Source organism: Hyperolius riggenbachi, chromosome 12 (assembly GCF_040937935.1).
Source record: "Hyperolius riggenbachi isolate aHypRig1 chromosome 12, aHypRig1.pri, whole genome shotgun sequence".
NCBI lineage: Eukaryota > Metazoa > Chordata > Amphibia > Anura > Hyperoliidae > Hyperolius > Hyperolius riggenbachi.
Window position 1 is genome coordinate 121331547 of NC_090657.1, and position 24849 is coordinate 121356395.

At 41.2% G+C, this 24849-nt stretch overlaps 1 protein-coding gene across 1 annotated transcript in view; it reads left to right on the forward strand.

The window, feature by feature from the left end:
- The window catches only part of NAT9 (N-acetyltransferase 9), a 404101-nt gene that overhangs the window by 86483 nt on the left and 292769 nt on the right, over nucleotides 1–24849 (forward strand). The window contains exon 3 of the mRNA XM_068264519.1: nucleotides 4505–4614. Coding sequence (XP_068120620.1) covers nucleotides 4505–4614 — 110 coding nt within the window. The remainder of the gene's footprint in view (nucleotides 1–4504; nucleotides 4615–24849) is intronic.

The following is a 24849-nucleotide window of genomic DNA, read 5'->3' on the forward strand; positions in this document are numbered from 1 at the left end:
CAGGATGGTTTGCTGTGCCTGAGGTTGCGAGTACCAAGCACCTTCCTGCTGGTTTAGTTGCTGCGTGGTCTCGGGCTTGGCGGAGCTCTGCTACTGTCAGACGCTCATGAGGGCGCCGGAACCGGAAGTCCCCTAGTTCGGTTTTAAACATGCACTTTATGTTAGAGTACATTTGGTCTATCGCGAGACCTTGGTCGGGAGTTGGTGAAGGGGGAGAGTCGGCGTAGGTCTCAGTTTGCTGTGCTGGAGGTGCGGAGGAAGACTTCTAGGGTGGTGTCTGCGCCATCTTGGATGCAGCCAAGGGAGTCTTAAAGAAGGCCGCGATCTGAGAAAGGGCTGGGGAGTTGTTGTGTTTTGCTTTTCATCGCCTCTTGACGGACCTAAACATACTCCAGAGGTATGGGATCGATGTCCTGGTGCTTTATTCCTTGTAGCTCAAATTATTGCTGAGAAAGCAGGAGGCCTTGGACAGAGCTCACAGAGTCAACATGTGCTTCCTGTGGCGCCACACATGCGCCTCCTATATCTGCATTTAAAGAGACACTGAAGCGAAAAAAAAAATATGATATAATGAATTGGTTGTGTACTATGAATAATTACTAGAAGATTAGCAGCAAAGAAAATATTCTCATACTTCTATTTTCAGGTATGTAGTGTTTTTTCTAACATTGCCTCATTCTCTAATATGTGCAGATTACACAACACTAAGCTTTCAAAATGAGTCTTTCAGAGCAGTCTGCGAAGTAATGACTTCTCCTCTAGCAGATAAAAAGAAAACAGTTCACTTACAGTTGAGATAATAAAAGTCAGATAACAGCCCTCTCCACGACTAACTTAGTCGTAGAGATTAATGGCTTTTTTGCATAGAGATAACAACTGGAGTTTCTTAGCTCTTCCTGTACTGGAAACAATTACACTGATGTATCTGATCTTAATGTTTTATTTCTTAGCTGTACTACACATACAAATCATAATATCATATTTTTTTTTCCGCTTCAGTGTCTCTTTAAAGATGGCTTGGATGCTTTCCTTGCATTGAAGGGCATCCACGGCTATAATTTTTAGGTCATTCCTGGAAGAGTTGATCCAGGGATCTATCTGTCTGCCATCTGGAGTCGGGAAGGAATTTTTCCCTTTTAAGGCTAATTGTCCCAGGCTTTTTAAGGTTTTTTGCCTTCCCCTGGATCACCTAGGATATGTGTAGGTTCAGGTTTTTGTGTTTTGTTTTTTTTCTGGTTGAACTTGGTGGACGAATGTCTTTTTTTTAACCAAACTATGTAACTATTACTCACCGTTATTGCAATAGAGTATGTGGGTGCTGGGGTGAAATGCAGGGCAGCACTGTCTGATCTTTGTGGAAGTGTTCGGAGCTCCTACGCCCATTCTGGAGTGGCGTGGGATTGAGCCGAGCTGGGTCAGTGCTGGAGCAGTGGAAGGCCACGGCTGTGCAATATGGAGCCAGGGTTGGAAAGCCTCAGGCGGTGCAGCATGGAGCCAGGTGGTGCAGGATGGAGCTGGGCAGTGCAGGGCGAGACCTGTGGTGTTCTGTGGGTGGTGCAGGATAGGACCGGGCGATTCAGGGCTGGAGCAGTGGAAAGCAGGCTATGGGCGGAGCAGATGGAGCCGGTTCAGGGCTGGAGCAGAGAGCCTCACAGATGTTGATTGTCAGGTGCCGCTTCCGAGGATTCCCCCAATCGATGCTGGCAGCTTCAGTCATTGGAAGCCAGGGAGATCTGATGGGGAGGAGTAGCTGCAGCCGGGTGCTGTTGGAGGGCAGCGGGAGTCTGCCACTGGCTGTGGCCGGTCAGGAAGGTCATGATGCTGAACCTCTTAGTCGCCGAGGTGCAGGGATGCTGTCAACAAGGTCCGCGGCTTGGGTCAGGACTCTTTCTTACAGCTGCGGAGGAGTGACTACTCAATTGCAGTGTAGTAGTTGGCCAGGCCGGAGAGGTAATAGAAGTAGGTAATAGGCTGTGATCACCATGTGGATTTACCTGGGCACCTCTGCGGGGATGAGCTGCTACAGGGACAAAAGCTAAAGCGCAAAATCCACAGAAAGGGAGCAGCTTGACAGGGACACTTGACAAGGAGATAGAACAAAAAAAAAAACTAGAAAAAAATCAAAACAAGCAGAAATAAACAAATAGGTGGAAGAAGGACAGAGCTGTAGTTGTGCCGAGGCAGCCTATCGGTTGCCTGGATCCTGCCCAGATTTTTCTGTCGCAGCCCAAGCAGGTCAGTACTACTATTCCATCTGCTCCTGCGCAGTAGCACAGACTGGATTGGCAGGGATATGAACAGCACTAAAAAAATCTATATATGCATTTCTACAATACAATACAATACAATAACATTTGTAAAGAGCATTTCAGATATGTCTTAGATCAATACAGGTTTGCAGGATGGACTGTGTTTCAGAGGAAATAGTCAGATGTTCATAAATGCCATGCCAAACAGGTGTCTTTTAAGTTTGGACTTAAATGCTTCCAGGGATAGAGATGTCCTGAATGGGTGGGGCAGGGAGTTCCAAGGTGTACGGACAGCATGACAGAAGACATTGTTTCCAAAGATTTTGAGGTGGACTCTGGGGGTGACCAAGTTATTAAATCCTTTTGATCTAAGATTGTGGGGTGTGTGATGCTTTTGCAACAAGTCCTTCAGGTATCCAGAGCCCAGATTGTGCAAGGATTTGAATGTCAATAAGCCAGTCTTAAACAGAATTCTCCATTTAATTGGTTGCCAGTGGAGTGAGCGAAGGGTTGATATTATTTATGTGGCAATGGCTGGGTTGGCTAGTTAACAGCTTTGCATTCTGTACTAATTGCAGGTCTTTGGAAGGCATGTATAGAGAACATTGCAGTAATCCAGCCTTGATGTAATGAAGACATTAGCTAGGGTTGGAAGATCCGCTGGAGGTATGAGGTGTATAATCCTTGCAATGCTCCTTAGGTGAAAGAAGGAATGTTTCACAACAGCGGAGATTTGATTCCTGAAGCTTAAATCCTCATCAATCACTACACCTAGGCTGCGCACAAAGGCCTCAATTCATCAAGCATTACCGCATTCGGTAATGCAGAAAATAGCTGACTTTACCGAGCACTTTGAAAAATGTCAATTCATCAAGGCCGTTGGTTACTGCATGAAAAGCTGAGATTACCAAGCAGTGAGGCAAATATTAGTAAATATCAATTCATCAAGGTTACAGCATGCGGTATAAGGTTCACTCATTACCGGAAGCTCCGCGGTGGTGAAACTCCGCTTCGAAATGCCTTCCGTGTGGATATTCCAGTGATTGACAACCAATATAAACAACCCCTGTCTTATGCAAGTCCTGATGATTGGATCTGATAGGACCCGCAGGCTTCTCCAGTGGGCCTAGCTTTTCCACCCCCCAGGCAACGACCAGAGAGATCACGGAAAAAAGACGCTTCCCCTTAGGCTTTCTTCACATCATAAATCGACAGCGCTATCACAAGCGCTGAGGGATTTGAGGGTTTTTTTTCACTTTTCCCTGCATTTTGCACTTAGAAAAGTGATTTTCTAGCGCTTTTCTAAGCACTTTTGCAGAGTCAGTCAGGAAGTGAACTCTTTCACCCAGAAATGAATAAATGCAATGTATTTATTCATGAAAGTTCTGGAGAAATCACTATACAAATAGCTTTTTCAAGCTCTTTGCCTATACCTTCCATTGAGCAAAAACGCACAGAAAATGGTACAGGCAGCGCTTTGCTGAGTGGATCGGAATCGAACCACTCAGATGTGAACTCTCTCATAGGAAATCATTGCACAAGCGCTTTCAGGGCGATTTTTAAAATCGCCGGCACTTAAAAAAAAACAAAAAAAACGCCCTAGGCGTGAACAAACTCTCAGGTTCCTGTTTGAAGATGTGGAGGAGCTAGTGGGGAAATCACCTTAGCATGGCATGTGTAATGTCTCCTGGAAGTTCTTCTAAGCTTTGGCAACTAAATAAAATGTAAAAAAAAAACTAATAGACAGATTCAAAGCGAGCAGAGGCAGTATAACAAACATGTACCTCTAAAGGGATGTCAGGATGCCTCCTACTATTGTAATGCTGTCTTTGCACGGAGAACAGAATGTAACAGAGACTGTTCTGCTGTTACAAACAGGTCTTAGAACTTCTACCGAACCTGTGAAAATCTTGATAAATTAGCAAAAAAGTCTAAAATACCAAATGCGGTGCTTTCCCAACATGTATTTTTTTTTTTATACCGTACAGTATTTTATCCATTGAAGCCAAACTATATGGTGAACAGCAAAGGGGATAACATCACGCCCTGGGGTACACCGTATTTTTGTGGTACAGGGTTGGAGAAGAAGCGCCCCAAGGCTACCCTTTGTGTTTTGCCAGCCAGGAAGGATTTAAATTAAGATGAGATTAAAAAAATGACGGGTGTTGTCTCTGTACATTTATTCTGATTGAATGCTCATGCGTTTTATATTGCTACCAATGTTACCATTAAAAAAAAAAAATATTTATTCACAGGTACCATGAATGGATGATGTCGGAAGAGTTACAAAAATTGACAGCTTCTGAGCCGCTGACACTGGAACAGGAATATGACATGCAGCGCAGCTGGAGAGAAGATAATGATAGTAAGTACCTATTATACCCATTTTGATCCTTGCTGTCTTACTTGCTGTTTACGCAAAAGTAAAAGAGTCCTTCTAAGGGCTACTTCATCCTTCTGCTGTCTTGTTTTGTTTTGGGTTTTTTTGTGTGTGTGTGTGTAACACTCCACAGCCCACAGGCACCCACCATTGTTCCCAGTGCCCACTACTATAATAGTCTGTGATATTATACTCAAGCATTCCAGGGCATCTATTATTATTACTGTATTGTGTTTAAACTGTTGCATTCTCAGTGTCGTTCTGATAGTCCACAGACAGAGCCCACTGGCACTGACTCACGCCTATGCCCACTTCTAGTGATGTTGAATTGTGTGCCACATAAAACACAAGCACAGTACTATCACTACTGCTCCATGTTCTCTGTTATTATCACTGTATTGTTCGTTGAGAAAAACAAAGACGCCAACAGGGTAAAACCAAAAGTAATTAAAAGGTTAAAAATGCTTTGGAAGCAGTGGTGGACTTGCCTCCTGTAAGCAGACACTAGAAACTGTGTATTCAAAATAGAATTAAATTTTATTGGCATACTCCAAAACAGGGGGGCTGCAACGCGTTTCACAGGTGTGAACCTGCTTCTTCAGGCAATATAACATAGGAGCATACAACAGTATAAGGTCCGGTTGACACTGAAAGGAGTCGTGTCTATGTAAGTTCATGTCACGGCCTTGTCAGATATCAGATGCTTTAGACTACTTCATTTCCTGGCGCCAGGACATAAAATGGTTAACAAAAGACACACACAGACACAGAAGATGTGAGCACACATTATGCTAGTTCTTTACTTCAATTGCTTTCTTTATATCTTACTCAATACAGGGTTTTGCTCATGCGCAGTATATCATCATATGTCACCATAATTACAGAAAGTCATGTGATTTACGAGAAATAGCACAGTTCAATGATCACGGGGAAATATGTTATTTATGACCTTCCAGGTGTCCCCATTTGGGGCACTTAGGGGTTTTGCCCAGCAAGAAGAATTTGACTATTCTAGATGTGTGTGGGTGGCTGATTGTTCTATAGACACATTAATATCACATTGATCAGATACATGTATGCTTGTATATAAAATTGATCTATATACTATACTATATACTAATATATATATACATATATACCTACATATCCTTTCAGTCCCCCCTTTGGTCATTTCTTCCAAAGGAAGAAGATGACCATACTAAAGCCAATACCTAAAGCAGGCAGAGCTAGCATCACAGTAGGCAAAATTTTGGTCGAAGCCTCCTAATGGTCAAAACACGAATAGCTATTTGGTAAAGTACTCCTACCAAAGAAAATTATTAACCAACCTGTAACCTTAAACAACCAATTAAACAATGTTGGCCAATCTAATGGTCAAACAAATCAGAAAATTAGAAAAGAACCAAATCAGAAATTAATCAGGAAAAAATCCAATAATTATTTTTCCTGATGCAGATCAGAACCAAGAACATTTCTCTTTTCTGATGTAATTTAGGAAAAAATCTTATGCGAACTGCATGCATGGAGCACGCTCATGTGTTTAACTTAACCTGCGGCAGGAATATTTCTCGTAGATCAATATAAGAAGCTTTCTTATCTCAGCACTTACTCCAAGAGAAACTTCCATCTGCTCTATTTTAGAAAAGGGCTTTTCTAAATACTAGGCCTCAGGTAGGCCAAGGTCAAAAACCCTTATGATGGCAACTAACTCCTGCGTAAGGTGGCTATGCAACAAGATATGAGATTTGGGCATGTGAGGGTAGTCTTGACTCTACAATTTAGTTCACAAACCGTTTGTGAGGCATGGCAGACTTCCCACCCTCCATCAGCCATTGTACTCCAAGCTATCTCTGTATCCTTTACTCTAAGTCACACATTCCTGTTAAAACAGGGGGTGGAAAGATAACACCAACGCAACTATAATCATACTCAGGCCTTAATGCCCAGAGTACAGAGGCTGAGATCAGAAATACAGGTGCACTGCCAGAACCCACCAAACAAATCAAAAGTAGCTACAGGCCTCAGTACAGGACATATTTGTGAAAGGGACCACACAGATCACAGCAAGAGACTAGGGAACAAGGCTATATGAGACCCTCAACATCTCTGGCCTTCCAATTATCCCATATTAAATATACCAATCGGGTTGCTCAAGGCAACTGTGGTGCTGTGAAATTGTAGTCCATCACACCAATCATACTGACCAAAGCCTGTTATGCTTGCTCAGACAAACAGATAAACAAACTCTGATTTAGTAAGGGAAGGGAATGTTCGCTAATCGACTTTTTACCACAGTAATGGTAAATATCTATACAGACACACTACAAATCAAAGCAGAAAAAGATGTAACTAAAAGCAACCGCTGCCATAGATGCTCTTTCAAGGTCAGAACAACTGTAATGATGGCTACCTTCAGATTTAACCATACTAGACGGACTCTGCTAATCACACATATGGACACTCACCAACTATATTCACAATCAGGATAGGACAAAATATAATACTCTAGCAAAACTTAGCAAGACAACTATAGCCAACTTGAATCTACTAAAGACCAAAGTATCAAAAAGTAGGAGACTTGTTCCCTGAAAATCGCCCACTGAGATCAGGCCTGCTGAATTATATGTGTAGTAACACATATGCGTATGTATGTATATATGTATATATATATTTTTTTTTTACTGTCTGATAAATATACAATGTTATAGTTATCTGGGTTGAAGAAAGATGTGTGTACATAAAGTTTAACCAAAACAAAGCACCACACCGGCCCATTTCACTGCTGGTCCAGAGGAAGGCAAAAACCCTTATAAGGCATAGTGTAATTAGCCCCAGAAAGGGAAAAATTCCTTTCCGACTCCAAAATGGCAATCAGAAAAAATCCCTGGATCATCAGCACTTGGCCTTATTTAGTAATTGAGATAAAAAATATCAGTTCATTACATATCAACCCATTATCTAACTTACAAAAACCCTAATCCTAATCTTTACTTAAAGGGTGATATTGCAGAAATAAATGCTTTTACTATTCAAAAAGCATTAACCCATATTGTGACTTACAACTAACTCTCCATCTAGAATATCCTTAATATCGTAGCCCACCCAATAGATCATAAAGTTATTTTTAGATAAACCAAGGTTTTCCCCATAGCTACTATTAATAGCTTTCCTACGGGCCCAATACACATAAGAATGTCCCACAATCCATACAATCTTCCTGGGCCTGAGATCCAGATCTTGTTCCATTCTTCAACAGATGACACAAGCAACTTTGAAACGTCTGTCAGAAAAGTCTTAGCACACTGTCACTGTCCATCTGATGAAAAGTCACTTTTCCCACTTGGAATTCAGGACTTAGTCGAACTATTTCACCCAATACAGTGGATCCAGTAGGAAATCATTCTGTAAAGATAGACTCAGGATAGCCTCTGGTCAGACTCCCTCTGGATGGATTACCTCCGGATGGCCTCTGGTCAGGTAGTCAGTTCTTATCCTCCTCAGGATAGATGTCTGGCAGGTTGTTTCTAAAAGAAAAAGAAAAGTGTGCGAGCATCATGTTTTCCCAAAAATCCAATAAATTATTTATTTTTCCTAGTACTTGTAATACTAATGTGATTCATACTCTCCACCATGAACTTCAAAACATACTTAGCGGATCTTTCTATGATCCCAACGGATCTTTCGCAATACCCCGTTCGCATGACGTCGTGTCGCTGTACCCGTGCGAGTATGTGACTCCATACATGGCAGAGAGGATGAACTCCCAATGAATTTTTACACCATGATGAATTCCCATTTTCCATTCCATCATACCTGCCACAATCATACCACAAACCCTAAATAGTGATGTATTTAAAGAACTTAGGTGGCCCTAAGCAGGGCTCTTTCTTTTTACAGAACTTAGGTGGCCTGGGCAGGGCTCTTTCCCCTCTTTGACCATACATTAAAGTTATTTTAATGTCTGGTCAGAGTTAGTAAAAGGCTATATGGCATAATATGAGCAGGGTCACAGTACAGCGGAACAGTGGCCAGCACTGTCTCCCTGTAATAGGGTTGGGTCCCCTTTCAGATTTTTAGCCACAGACATACAAAGAACCTCTATAGTGTCCTTATCCCTATAGTGCGCTTAAGGTACTACAACTATGGTTGTCCCCGAGACACACAGAAACAGCACTAGAGAGACTAGGCTAAGGTCTCCTTACTAAACAAAATAGGCCCTAAACTATAGCAACCAGCAGAGGTGAAATTAAAATCCTGTCAGAGATAAAGTTTCTAATCAGTACACTATAAAATTAAACAGTGTTTTTTTTTTTTTTCCTGGAGATTTTACCTTTCTTCAGAACAGTGAAAAATCTATAGTATGACAACATCAAATGGCTCTACAGTTTGTCAAAAAGTTCAAGCAAACTAAAGCAAAACTATTTTTCTAAGGATGAAAAAAAAATGTTCTCATTTTCCCATGCTGAGTGTAAGGATTTTGGGCTCCTATATTCTCACTAAAAACACGAGTGACTTGAGTCAGAGCCTTAAACAACTCTCTGCTAATATATGTCATTAATTACATACACACACAGATGTTGTGGCAACCGGAGAGGAGAGGAGATATTAATTTAAGTCTGATATGAAATAAACAGCAAGTGTGACCCAGAACTACACATGCGATCTTAATTGACCTAAAACTATATACCTGTCCTGACTATTTTATTTAGTATGTCCTCTATTTCTCCACAAATTTTCCCAGATGAATATGGCTTTCATAGTTTCACAATATCCACTAAAATATAAGTACAAACAGTATACAATGCATTATTTTTTCAATAGTTGCATGACATTTAAAAATATTGAAGTTACAATAACTGTGCTTTATCAGTGTGGCTTGGAAGAGGAGCAGTTCTCTTATTAACCTCTAGATGGCGAAGAGGCTGAGAAAATTTCTTCTACTGGGTGACCAGGCCAGTGAAGAATTAAATCAGACACAGCTTAGTTACAACAGCAAGTAACACTTCAACAATGAGTTGCAAACAACATTAAATGCCTTTTCTGCTGCGATTTATATAAAAAATACAGCCTACCAACTATGATACAATATTCAAGAAGGAACTTATCCATGGAGAACTATTGAGTAAATCATTTGAATCTATATGCTTCAAAGTTACAAGCTATATAAATTCTGTTCAAATATGAACATTATTCTAGCAAACTTATGGCAAACTACCATGACATGGGGAAATGATTTAACTCTACTCACTTGTATAAGTCTGGGTGACAAATGCCATTACTTAATTAATCCACTTTAGATTAAGGGAATTAGGTTGTACTAAAAACTCAATTCACTTTACACTATGAAACTAAGGTAACACGGTGACGTAGCAGCCAGTGCTCTCGCCTTGCAATGTTTACTCAAATCTTTGCCTAGTCAACATCTGCAAGGAGTCCGCATGTCCTCCCCGTGTCTGCATGGGTTTCCCCCAGGCACTCCAGTTTCCTCACCCAAAAATAACACAGACAAGTCAACCGGCTCCCTTCCAAATTGGCCCCAAACTATGATATATGATTTCACTATACTACCTATGAAAAAATATCAGAACCTCTTTTGGACACGATATAAAAATTCCAAAAATCTATTCTGCAGTATGGGAAACTTCATTCACATACATATGGACCTGGGTGACAGTTGGTATCAATTAATTAATCTAATTTAATTTAAAGATACTAAGTTTCAGGAGAAAATAATGACTGCTATGTCATTATTTACTAACCTCTAACATCTAACTAAGAAAAAACCTAAGATGTTGTGTAGATAAATATGACAATTAACTTAAAATATTTCTCAAAAAGAACATATAAATTATCCACTGTTCCGAACAATCCAATAATATAACTCATAAAATTCCTTTCTACTCCTATACACATATATACATATATATGTGTGTTTCGCGCAGCAACCGGAAACACCAATTAAAGAAAAAAAAATCAATCCTTTGTCACAGAACCGGACATATCTCGATACAATTTAACTCTTTTATTTCTAACTATTTCAAAATTACATCTGCATTTATCTAAAATCATTAGCCATAGGAGTGTGTATCTGTCTAAATAAGTTAAAGGACCACTCTTCTAATAAGGGGAGAGAAAGAAACCTATTATTTTATGAGACAAATATATTCATACTTCACACATACTTTCACGGGTGCCCAGTGACGTAGCTAAGGAGCTGTGGGCCCTGGTGCAGGTTTTACATGCCCCCCCCCCAAGAACTTCATACATAGCAATTGATACAGCGCACCAAAACTTGCCAAGGACAAGCATAGTGTCAGGGGGGCAAGAAGGGGATTGGGAACAGTGTGTTAAGGATTGCTACTATTCAAAGCATCTATAGAAGTGATTATTACCCCCTATTGTTACACCCCTGCGGGTACCACTTCTCTGCCATACATATCACAAGCATGTACTCAATACAACTCTCAATTTACACACAATTAATTACATTACTATATTTCTGAAATTTTTTCTCTTACACAAAGACCTATACAAAATGACACATGCATAATTCAGATAATTTTAATGATCGGTCTCTACAAAAATTTCAGTATAACAGATTTTTTCCAAAGGTGGCATCTGAAACCAGTTTTGTACGTACATAGAATTTATACTGGCGATTTTAGTAAGTGACCGCTCTTATCTGAATTTCATGAGTGTCCTTAATATTAATTTTACTAATCATCTCTCAGAAACACAGTAAGGATCTTATAACAATTTATATAACAATTTATCATCGCTTGCGCAACCTATACACGGAGAATATACATAAAAACACACTGTTAGTCAAGATTAACACACAAAAAGGCAGACTTGGACATATATAATTCTAATCACCGTTAGACATAATTCTTTAACCAATTGTATATGGATTGAACTATTACTCTTCTCTTCCCCCAAGGGAATGACAGCCCAAGACTAATATACTATATTATATTCTAACCAAGGATGAACAAAATATTTTTCTCCCAGATATTCTGGCAACACAAAGGTACATAAGTTTCATCTATTTTAGGGATTGGGATAGGAAACATTTTGACAGTATTTTGACCCATTAATCTAATTTCAGTTGTATACTTTAATTTATTGGCCCTCTATTAAATCTATGTGTCAAATACAAATATAAGATATTGCCGTACCAAAACTATTCTTATCTAGATAAATTATAATTTATATATTTTTCAAATTTATCAACACTATTTTTATCAATAACTAATATTTATCAATAATTCTATAATTCTCATCTCCTGAGAACAAAACAAACTTTGTCTATGGATTTTTCCTTTCTACAACTAAACCCAAACTGTTTCTTAGAATTTAATAACTTTTTTCCTTAACCTTACTAATAAAACAGATTATTATTTACAAAACAAACACAGACAAATAATCTAAAACATCTGAATCTTATCTGACATTATAAAAACCTTACAAAAATAAACTATAATAAACCCATTCAAAACCTAAGAAGAACTACAAGTCAAAAAACACAAACTCCAAAACCGGATTCGTTTTGGTATCAACAGAAATTTCACATAAATAATATAGACACCTCTCTCCTTAAAAAACAAAAAGAGAAATATAGTCATATTACTTACGTAAATTCTGAAGAAGACCATCCGCGGCGAGCCCCCAGCTGAAAGGAGTCGTGTCTATGTAAGTTCATGTCACGGCCTTGTCAGATATCAGATGCTTTAGACTACTTCATTTCCTGGCGCCAGGACATAAAATGGTTAACAAAAGACACACACAGACACAGAAGATGTGAGCACACATTATGCTAGTTCTTTACTTCAATTGCTTTCCTTATATCCTACTCAATACAGGGTTTTGCTCATGCGCAGTATATCATCATATGTCACCATAATTACAGAAAGTCATGTGATTTACGAGAAATAGCACAGTTCAATGATCATGGGGAAATATGTTATTTATGACCTTCCAGGTGTCCCCATTTGGGGCACTTAGGGGTTTTGCTCAGCAAGAAGAATTTGACTATTCTCTACTTCATGCAGCCAGCTTTTCCTGCACAGATGTGTGCACACAAGCACACAGTTTCGCCTTGGTCTTTCCGAAGCAATCAAAGATGAGCTTGCTCGAGTGGGGATTCCTGATACTCTTAAAGACCTCATTCAGCTCTCGATCCAGATCGACAGACGACTAAGGGAGAGACGTCAGGAGAGGCCAGGCGTGACTCATAGTTCCTGGTTCCCTCCAGCTCCCGTTGTGCCACCTGTCTCTGCTCCCGTTCCCAGCTCTCCTGCTCTGAACGACCCTGAGCCCATGCAGTTGGGCCTTGCTCTGTCTCCCTTAACACCTGAGGAGAGACAGCGCCGCAGAACCGCCAACCTCTGCCTCTACTGCGGAGCTCCCGGACACTTTCCACAGAATTGCCCAGTCCCTCCTATGAGTAAGCCTGATTCCCTGTGCCCTCTTGAGAATCCCAGATCCGCTGCTTCCACAGCTTATGTACCCTTGTCTCTCTCCTTACAGGAGCCCAGAAGAGGGAACCTCAAGTTTGAAGCTATCATAGACTCTGGAGCTTGTTCCTGCTTCCTTGACATCCAGCTTGCTCTTGATCTCCAGCTACCTACCTGCAAGAAAAGAAGACCATTATTCCTCCAGCTCGCTGATGGGTCCTCCATCCATTCTGGACCTATCACCTTAGAGACTTTTCCTTTGTTGATCACTGTAAAAGGCAATCACCAAGAATATCTCGTCTTCGACCTGATCCCCTCTCCATTGTACCCTGCAATACTGGGAATGCCTTGGCTCAAGAGTCACAACCCTCAAATTAACTGGTCCACTGGGGAAGTGGCCTTCAACTCAACTTACTGCCATCGCTTCTGCTTCACTAATTCTGGCCGTTTGCTGTACACCAGTCCAGAGAAAGCCTCCCTCATCCCGTCCGTCTATCACGACTTTCTGGACATTTTCGATAAAAAGAAAGCTGATACCCTTCCTCCGCATCGCACATATGATTGTCCCATAGATCTTCAGCCCGGAGCAGCCATTCCTTATGGTCGAGTGTATCCTCTTTCTGAACCAGAAACGCAAGCGCTCAAAGATTATATCCAGGAAAACCTTGAAAAGGGCTTTATCAGACCTTCTAATTCCTCAGCAGGAACTGGAATATTCTTTGTGGAGAAGAAGGATGGCTCCCTCAGACCCTGTATTGACTATAGAGCACTCAACCAGATCACCATTAAGGATCGTTATCCCCTGCCCTTGATGTCTGATCTTTTCCAGAGACTCCGTACCGCTAAAGTTTTCACCAAACTGGACCTACAAGGAGCTTACATCCTGGTTAGAATCCGTGAAGGCGACGAGTGGAAGATGGCATTCAGATCTCGTTTCGGGCATTTTGAATATATGGTGATGCCTTTCGGCCTGTGCAATGCCCCTGCCACCTTCCAGCGCTTCATCAATGATATGCTCCGTGACTTTATTGATGACTTTCTAGTTGTTTATCTGGACGACATTCTGATCTTCTCTGCTTCTCTAGAGGAACACCTGAGTCATGTTAAGAAAGTTCTATCCCGCTTGCGCACACATGAACTTTACGCCAAACCTGAAAAGTGCGAATTTGAGCTAGACAATATTCAGTTCCTGGGTCTCCGCATTTCATCTGCAGGGATTGAAATGGATCCAAAGAAGGTTTCTACAATTTTAGACTGGCCAGTGCCTTCTGATCTTACGAAGCAGTCCAACGCTTTATCGGGTTCGCTATCTTTTACCGAAGATTTATTAAGAACTTCTCCAAGATAGTAGCTCCTATCACGCAATTGACCAAGACCAACATCCCCTTTAAGTGGACTCCTGAGGCTCAGTCTGCATTTGAAACACTTAAAGGTCTGTTCACGTCTGCCTCCGTCCTCAGACATGCGGACCCATCCCAAGCCTTCATTATGGAAGTAGATGCTTCAGAGGTTGCCGTGGGGGCCATTCTCTCCCAACGTTTTGGTCCGAAGTCCCTTCTACATCCAGTAGCTTTTTTCTCTAGGAAACTGAGTTCAGCGGTGAGGAATTACGACGTAGCAGACAGAGAACTTTTGGCCATCAAAGCGGCTCTTGAGGAGTGGCGCTACTTGCTGGAAGGAGCTCTGCATCCCATTATTATCTTCACTGACCACAAGAACCTGGAATACTTACGCTCTGCTCGAAGACTTAAACCTCGCCAAGCCCGCTGGGCCCTATTTTTCTCCAGGTTCAATTTTCATCTCACCTTCCGTCCTGGATCCAGGAATGTTAAAGCTGATGCCTTATCCCGCATGTTCCACGAAGATTCTTTACTTCATGATGAGCCCCATACCATCCTCTCTAAGAATCATTTTCTTCTGCTGCAATCCGATTTGCTGAGTCAAATTAAGCGGGCCACCATTCCGTCACAAGAAATACCAACTAACCTTGTCTCACGTGACGGTCTTTTTCTTTTTCAAGATAAAGTTTTTGTTCCCCCTGGTCTCCGTCAGACAGTTCTTGCAAATGGTCATGATGGCAAACTGGCAGGCCACTTTGGTACTTCCAAAACACTGGAACTTCTTCAGCGAAACTTCTGGTGGGCTGAGATGTCTAAAGATTGCAAGCAATTTGTCCTGTCTTGTGGAGTATGTGCTAGAGCTAAGAGTTCCAGATCTAAGCCTTGGGGTCTCCTTAATCCCCTACCGGTACCTGAACGACCATGGGACAGGATAGCAATGGACTTTATTGTTGAACTTCCTCCCTCTGAAGGGTTTTCTACCATTTTTGTGGTCGTTGACCGTTTTACGAAGATGGCCCACTTCTTGCCTATGAAAGGCGTTCCTTCTGCAGCAACCACGGCTCAAGTCTTTTTAAAGGAAATTGTCCGTCTTCACGGCCTTCCTTCTGAGATCGTCTCTGACCGAGGAACACAGTTCACCTCAAGACTCTGGAAAGAACTCTGCAGATTGTTAGGAATTAGTTCTAGTCTTTCATCTGGATATCATCCTCAGACCAATGGCCAGACCGAGAGGACGAATCAAACCTTAGAACAGTACTTACGTTGCTTTTCCCAAGATGATTGGTCTGCACTGTTACCCACTGCTGAGTTTGCCTATAATAATGCTACCCATTCTGCCACGAAGACTTCTCCGTTTTTTTCAAATTATGCCTTTCATCCTGCTTACTTACCTGACTCCTTTAGCGATTCCTCAGTCCCCTCCGTGCAAGATAGACTTACATTCCTCACAGAAAGTTTCAAGAAACTACAATCCATTCTGCTAGAATCGCAAGAAAAGGCTAAATTTTGGGCAGATAAAAAACGCAAGAAGAGTCCTGATTTCCTTCCTGGTGATTCAGTCTGGCTTTCCACTAGTAATCTTCACCTCCGTTGCCCCTTCAAGAAACTGGAACCTAAATTTATCGGGCCATTCCTCATCGAGAAGGTGATCAATCCGGTAACTTTTAGATTGACCCTCCCAAGTTCTATGAGTGTTCATCCGGTCTTCCATATCTCCTGCCTCAAGAAGGTCATTCCGGATGATTTTAACCGCTCTGTTCCTCCCCCACCTCCTGTATTACTCGACGGCCATGAGGAATTTGAGGTCGAAAAGATTCTAGATAGTAGAAGGAGGGGTGATTCTCATCAGTATTTGGTGAAATGGAAGGGGTTTGGAGTGGAAGAGAATTCATGGGAGCCTTCTCGTAATGTGCATGCACCTAGACTAATTAAGAGGTTCCATTCCAGGTTTCCTGAGAAACCGGCTCCCAGAGGCACCCAGAGGTTGCCTGTAGGGGGGGGGGCAATGTCATACTCACCGTCCTGCTCCTGTCCGGCGTGCCCGCGGACGTGTCATTACGCGCGTGCAGATGCGCTGGGCTGTCTTCACTGTCCTGGTTTGTCTTCGCGCGCACGGCACTGTGCGCTGTGCACGCAGGGTCATGCGCGTGCGCAGTATGCACAAAGGGCCACGCACGTGCGCATAGCGACGTGCGCGCTGCACGATGCGCTGCGCGCATGCGCAGGCGTAATTGCTGGCGCCAAAACTCCCTATTTAAACAGCACTGCCCTTTGGAACAGTGCTGTTAGTTCTTACAGCGTGTGCCTTGTATCCTGAGCCTTGTTTCTGATTGTTTTCCCGGTATTGAGCCTTTGGCTTGTTCCTGACTACTCCTGATCGCTGCCCGTCCTGACCCTTGGCTTGTTCCAGATTACGTCTGATCGCAGCCTGCCCTGACCTCGGCCTGTCTTCGACTATCCAGATCTCCGCCTGTCCTGACCTCTTGCTAGTCCACGACCACGAGTGACCTGTCACTGGCTCTCTTCATCGAGACGTCAACTGTTCTCCAACCCTCTGTGGGATCATCTGAAGCGCAACCTGGTGGGCACTAGGCAGCTAAGAATCCGCTTACCCCTCAAGGGTTTGTGGTCCTGCTTCCCCCTCAAGGGGTCGCAGGTGAAGACCCGTGGTCACTTAGATTCTGTGCTTTGGGTGGTCCGTATCGCAGTGGGGCGGTCAACAGCACCTGATTCCTGTTACTCCTAACACTACCAGGGGTATACGTAATTACAAATCTGAATCTTGAAAAGAACAACGATCACCGGGCCTGTCGGGGGCTAAGTCTCTTAGCGCCCTCTATGTACTCTAAATTTTTGTGGTCCGTGTAAACTGTGATGGTGTGTTCTGCCACCTCTAGCCAATGTCGCCATTCCTTAAAGAGAACCTGTACTGAGTAAAATTATTTAAAATAAACACATGAGGTAACTTCAAATGAGCATTCTATAGTTACCTTGCCATCAGTTCCTCTCAGAAGCTCACCATTTTCTTCTGGCAATAATCCCTTCCAGTTCTGACATTTTGTCAGAATTGAAATATATCAGTTGCTGTCAGTTATAGCTGAGAGGACAACTGATGTGCCAAGTAATGTCTGTTTCCCTATGGCTCAAGTGGGCAATGTTACAGTTTAACAGTGTGCTGACCAGAAAGCTGTTATGGGGTAATGGCCATTTTCAAAATGGAGGACGGAGAATTCCCTTGGTCACAGTGGAGAAACCGGACGTGGGAAAGGCAAAAGAGATTGAGGAGTAGATTACACGGGAGGTAAGTATGACTTGTGTATGTTTATTTTGACTTTTAATTTTCAGTTCAGATTTTCTTTAAAGGCCAACTTGATGGCTAGAAGTTCCCGGTTGCCGATATCGTAGTTTTTCTCTGCGGGTGAAAACCTACGGGAAAAATAGGCACATGGGTGGAGTTTTCCCTGCAAACCAGAACGCTGAGACAATACAGCCCCCACCCCTACCTCTGAGGCATCAACCTCCACGATAAAGGGAAAGGTGACATCTACATGTCTCAATATGGGTGTAGAACAGAACAGTTTCTTTAGAGTGGAAAAAGCAGCATGGGCTTCTGCGGACCAGTGGTGAGTATCCGCCCCTTTCTTGGTGAGACTGGTGAGAGGCGAGATCACCGTAGAGTACCCCTTTATGAACCTCCTGTAGTAGTTGGCGAACCCCAGAAATCTTTGGAGTGCCTTCAGTCCCACAGGCTGAGGCCACTCCAAGACAGCAGAAACCTTTCCAGGGTCCATAGAGAGGCCAGAGGTCGAGATAATGTACCCCAAAAAGGCGACAGAGGTCACTTCGAAAATGCATTTTTCCAATTTGGCATACAGCAGATTCTGTCTCAATGTCCGTAACACAAACCTAACATGTTTCCTATGCTCTGAGAGGTTGGATGAAAAAATCAGTATATCGTCTAGATACACCAAGACGAACCTGCCCAACACCTCCCTGAACACCTCGTTCAGCTCCTGGAAGACGGCCGGGGCATTACACAACCCGAAGGGCATCACCAGGTACTCGTAATGCCCGTTGGGTGTGTTAAAGGCCGTCTTCCATTCATCACCGTCCCTGATGCGTACAAGGTTGTATGCACCCCTCAAATCCAGTTTCGAGAAAATTTTAGCATTGGTGACCTGAGTAAACAAATCGTCAATTAAAGGCAAAGGATAGCGATTTTTCACTGTAATCTTATTTAAGCCCCGATAATCAATGCAGGGACGGAGGCCTCCATCCTTCTTTTTCACGAAAAAGAATCCTGCCCCTGCTGGTGACCGAGAGGGATGAATAAAACCTTTAGCCAAATTTTCTCTGATGTATTCTTGCATAGCCAATTTCTCTGGCCCAGACAAATTTATAGAGATGACCTCTAGGGGGCATACAACCAGACCAGAGATCGATGGGACAATCAAAGGGACGGTGGGGAGGAAGTTTATCTACTGATTTGGGACATAACACGTCAGCAAATTCTGAATACTGGCTTGGCAAACCCTCCACCTGAATCTTGGTGTTACCCATGGTTACCTTCGCTAAACAATGATGCTGGCAATGGTTAGACCAGCTCGTTAGCTGACCTGAAGCCCAATTGATCTGAGGGGAGTGAAGTTGTAACCATGGCATGCCAAGAATGATCGTGAAAGTTGTCATCCGCAAAACCAGAAATTGTAGACTCTCTCTATGTATCATCCACACCGTGACCCTTAACTCTGGGGTCTGAGACAGAGGGTATTTACTCTGCAGAGGAGAGTCGTCTACTGCAGTGACCAGAATCTGTTGATTCAAAGGGGACATAGGAATCCCCTATTTTTTCGCAAATTCGTAATCCATAAAGTTGGCTGCTGAGCCAGAGTCTAGGAAGGCTTCAGTAGCAACTGTTTGATCCTCCCATGATATAGAACAAGGGAGGAGCAAACGTTAATCGTTTAGACTCTAAACTTTAGAGGTAAAGACTGCGCGCCTAGGAAATTACCTCCGACTACACCTAGGCGGCAGCGTTTCCCGACTTTTTGGGACAATTCTGCACTCTGTGACTCTCCTCTGCACAGTATAAACAGAGCTGTTCTGTTTTTCTGCGATTCTGCTCCACCCGGGACAATTTTGACCGACCAATCTGCATTGGCTCCGGCGGAGGTGAAGCAGGTGGAGGAGAGGCGTAGGAAACATATCTCACATTGTTCCTACCCCAAGTCTGCCTCTGGTAGCGTAGACGACGATCAACCCTGACTGCTAATGAAATGGCCTCATCAATAGACTTCGGCTCAGGATGTCCCAACATTAGATCAGAGACGGCGCCTGACAACCCTGACAAAAAACAGTCCAGAAGTTCAAATGACCCCCATCTAGCTGATACTGCCCATTTCCTGAACTCAGCTGTGTAAATTTCAACTGGATCCTTGCCTTGCCGCAAGGTCTTGAGCTTCCGCTCAGCGGTAGAGGCAATGTCCGGATCATCATAAATTATAGCCATCGCTTTAAAAAATTCCTCAACTGAAGTTAGGGCCTCATGCCCTGTCTGGGAGACCATATGCCCAGGTCTGGGAATCCCCTGACAGCCGAGTCTTAATAAAAGTAATTCTCTGTGTCACGGTTCCTGATGAATTAGGCCTTAAAGGGAAGGTTCAGGGACGCTGTGAAAAAAACAAAAATCCAAATCCACTTACCTGGGGCTTCCTCCAGCCCGTGGCAGGCAGGAGGTGCCCTCGTCGCGGCTCCGCAGGCTCCCGGTCTCCTCCGGTGGCGCGCCCGACCTGGCCAGGCCGGCTGCCAGGTCGGGCTCTTCTGCGCTCCAATGTTCGGCTCACTGGTGCGCGCTGACGTCATCGGACGTCCTCCGGGCTGTTCTGCGCAGGCTCAGTAGTTCTGAGCCTGCGCAGTACAGCCCGGAGGACGTCCGATGACGTCAGCGCGCACCAGTGAGCCGCACATTGGAGCGCAGAAGAGCCCGACCTGGCAGCCGGCCTGGCCAGGTCGGGCGCGCCACCGGAGGAGACCGGGAGCCTGCGGAGCCGCGACGAAGGGCACCTCCTGCCTGCCACGGGCTGGAGGAAGCCCCATGTAATAAGTAGTTTTGATGTTTTAATCTCTGAGCGATCTAAATATGTGATGATTAGAATTCTCTGCATGGCTTGGGCCCAGCTGTGATGAGAAGAATAATTATCTATATTGGATGTGACGCGATTGAGATATCAAAGCTATAGATAAATTATATATGTGATATTGATAAGACTGATCGAAAAGAAATCTTCTATTATCTAGCATAGGAGTGCTAGGAGTTAGTGGTGATCTTAACATAAGACTTTGTTCACGATGTCTGTAAAGTGAACTTCCCCCTCACTTGGAATGTTTAGGACAACCTTCCCCCATAAAGGTAATTAGAGCATGTGGTTCTCATCATTGGGGGCAGGGAATTCCTCAAGCCATAGTCTTACAATGAAGCTGTTAGAATTCTGGATTTAACTAGTTTGACCATGCGTTTTGGAATGAAGGAACAGTTAACTGAAATAGCTAGATTCAGTAGTCGACCAATAGAGACTACAGCATTGTTTAATGGGACCAATCACAGATAGCATCGTGTTATATTGTGGGTCCATCCCATTTAAGTTATACAGTGTACTGAGGCGGGAAGAGGTTCATTCCTTTCTTTCCTTTCTTCCTGCTTCCAGCCTCAAGCACAGACTCATACACACACCCACATTCATATTCACATACATGCAGACATATAGGCTAGTACAATAAGTTTTTATTAATATACTTGCAGATTACTCAGCAATCAATTTGTTCATCTTTTGTAATCATTTATAATGTAACTAAGATTTGTACCTTTATTGATTTATTTTTGAATATTCATGGAAGATCAATAATGTTAAATAAACAACCACATCCTTTTAATTGATTTACTCTGGTCTCTGAAAGACTTTGTGTTCAAGTTACAAATCCCTCATTTTAACATTTAACATTGGTGAGCCAGCCACTCGCAAAATAAGATTTATAAAGAACACAGCTAAATCGCAACTTCGTTTCAAAATCGGGGAACGAGCAAGAAAAGGAAGCGGAGCTGTCTTCTTGTGAAACTCTATTGCGTTGAATATGAAGCAAGGGATGAGACCAGACCAGAGAGGAGAGGATGGTCCTCCATAAGATGTGGGTGATACCAGAAGTCTGTCTGCATAAGGTGACTATGCTTTATTTCCTGTTGAATTAGCTAAAAGTTTTAAAAAGTCAGATGAGTGCCCAAAGTGATTAAAGAAATAAAGAATATTTGTTAGTTAATTAGGGAAATAGTTACTTAGAGTTTGCTAAAATGAACAGCATGCAAAAGGAATGTTCTTCTCATTCCTATGTAAAATGCCTTATTGGTAGCAGACAGGATGCAGACTTCCTTAATGTTGTTTATTTAAAGATGCAGATATTCTTGATTACAAAGCTGCAAGCTAAACTTGGGAAAAAATGGTTTAAATTGAAGCTTAAGATAGTGTAATTGGATCATAGGAGTAGATTTAGCATAATGGCTTCTATAAGTAAAATAAGGATTTTGTATTTATGCTAATTAGCCACTTGTGTGAAAGAAAATGTATAAACCATGAATAAGTGACAGTTTATATAAAAAGGAAATATATCGGTAATAGTGGTTTATTAGAAGCACAATAATCCTGAAAGCTAGGGAAAAATAAAATGTTTCTGGTTACCATAATGACATGCATCAGCAGCAGCAGTAGCAACAGGTATCATATGACAGCTATTCTAGTAGGAGTGTAAAATCATTGCAGATGTCACATAAAAGTATTTGTATTGCAAGCTATATATGTTATGAAAATTTCATTCAAATTTCAGAGTTGTTGTTCTAGTTTTCCGTTTGAGTTGTGATAGAGTATAAAATATAGTCATTGGTATAATAATTGATATAAAAAAAATATTAATTAATTAAAATGAGCTTGTTTTAATGTTGCATAGGAGAATTAATCACCATAGTTTAATGATAGACATATCTGTTTCTGTATTAGAGGATTGATGAGGATATGGTGATAAGGGTCAGCATTCATAAGTAAGATGTGATTGCTTGGGTCCATAGATGACAGATATATATTTCGACAATCGATTTACACAAAAGTTGGTAAAATAAGTTTTTTTAAGTTATAGGTTTAGTCAGGAGGATATTCTTAGTGAGTTTATGGTGAAATAAAGAGATTTGGTTTAATTTTGATTAAATAAAGCTGAATTGTTGCAAATAACGATTGCATCAATGGCATAAGAATTTGATCTGTAATATATAAGGTAAATTTGGTAGATCATGACTATAGTTATTACATTTAGATGGTTTTGATACTTTACAAGGTATTTTAAAAGACAATATGTGTGTTCAGTCTAATGTGAGTGATGATTGGAAATATGATCAGAATATATGTGCTGAATGCTCAGTCCCATAAGTGATTTGTCATGAATAGGTATATCCTTATACTTATATATGCATTATTTTTGTAAAGATCTGTTTTTCTTTACCGGAAGAGAAATGGAAATTTATAAAAATATAATTGAAGAATGGTGACAAATGTTTTCATATCTTTTCCGGTCAGAGGTGTGAAATCAGATGTACCAGTTCAAATTATTGGTATACAAGGGACTTGGTGTTGGTGTATCAAATATCTGAAATAAAATTGTATACTCTGATCATTGCTGTAGATTATTAATACAGTAATGTATGCACTGATATTTTAGACTGTACACAATATATTCAAATTCAAGGAAATTTAAAAATTAAACGTTTAAAGGACAACAGGTTAAAGCAGAACTCTGATAAAAGTTATTGGTTGTGAATTTTATATGTGTTTATGTGATAATATTTTTTTTTTTGATTTCCCTTTTATGATTTGGTGTACACATGTATTCTATCTCCTTAATTATTAAATTTTGTTTCCTGAGAAGTATGTGAAGAGAATCAGAGATGGTGGTGATTTCCTTCCTTTCTGTAAATTGATGAAAATTGAGGTACAATATTGATTGGGATATTGGATTTAAAAGCAATTCGAGTATCAGTTATTTATGGAAAAGTGGATTTCATGTTTCCTTGAGTTTATTTTGGATACTAGCAATTGGTTACATCAGTTGCAATGTATTTTAGTAAGATGAGGTCATTTTAAATAAAAATTAAAGAAAGGTTTCAAGTTAAGTTTTAGTGACATAGAAATGTTTCAGCAGAAGCTGTTTAGGAGATGCGTTCATCTGTTTGTATGAGAAACAGTGGCATCTATGTTAAGCGAGAGTAGGGTTAATTAAGAACAGCTGGAGTCCTGTAATCTGAAGCCATTTGCTGTCACTCAAACTGCATGAATAAAGATACGTCAGAAGTTGTTATAAATAATGTATGGATCATTTTTGAGATATCATTGTGAAAGAAATGTAAGGGTATCATTTAGTTACTTGCAACTTGCACACACACACAGCAGGTATACTAATAATGACATATACACATGAGATTAGCATGTTATGTAAACGCACACACACATATTAACATGCTATTACACATTTACATAAGAGAATATAACTTTGATGTCCTCACAATAAGTTGTGTAGGAAGATGACGTTGTAGGTTTTTTTTTTTTTGAGCTTTATTTTAGGTTTGTCTAAGGTTATGAAACTTATGTTTATTAGATAAACGAGATTTATTAAAGTTCATGGTTTGTGTCCTCATCAAAGGATTGCAATTTAGACAATGTCATATGAGTTTGTTTGTTCAAAAGGGGAACAAAAGTTTAAAGTTATTTTCTTGAAATAACATCATTGATACCATATTTTTTTTTTTAATTGTAGACGTATTTCTAAAGATTGATTGATCAAAAAGGTCACATGCAGAGATGGCGAAGATAACAAGGCTTTCACATGCTAATGAGCCTATTGAGAGGAGATTCCATGCTTCCATTGATAAAGGAGTGAAAGGAAATTTACAGCCTAAAGACACTGAAGTTTTTTTTCCTCCTTCCTTTTTCACGAACTGAACTGAAAATCTAATCTCTTTACACACATAATTTGACACACATGTGAAAAAAAAACATTTTCCTTTTTTTGTTTTGATGTCAATGTTCAGTTTATGTTTTGTTTGTTTGTTGGGTTATATGTGATGTTTTCATGTAGTAATGAAAAGTTTAGGAAAAAAATATTGATAAGAACAGAAAAGGTTTTTAAGGAAAGTTTTTTTTATATCCAATAACTTATAGATCCAATCATTTTTTGTAAAAATTAAGGTAAATTTTTGATTAATGTTTGGAAGTTGATATTTTTGATAGAAAGGGGTTTCCATAATATATCTTGTATGCAAAGTTATTTTGAGAGTTTGATCAATATATTAGAAAAGGAATTTTAGATGGTGCAAAAATCATTGATTATGATTA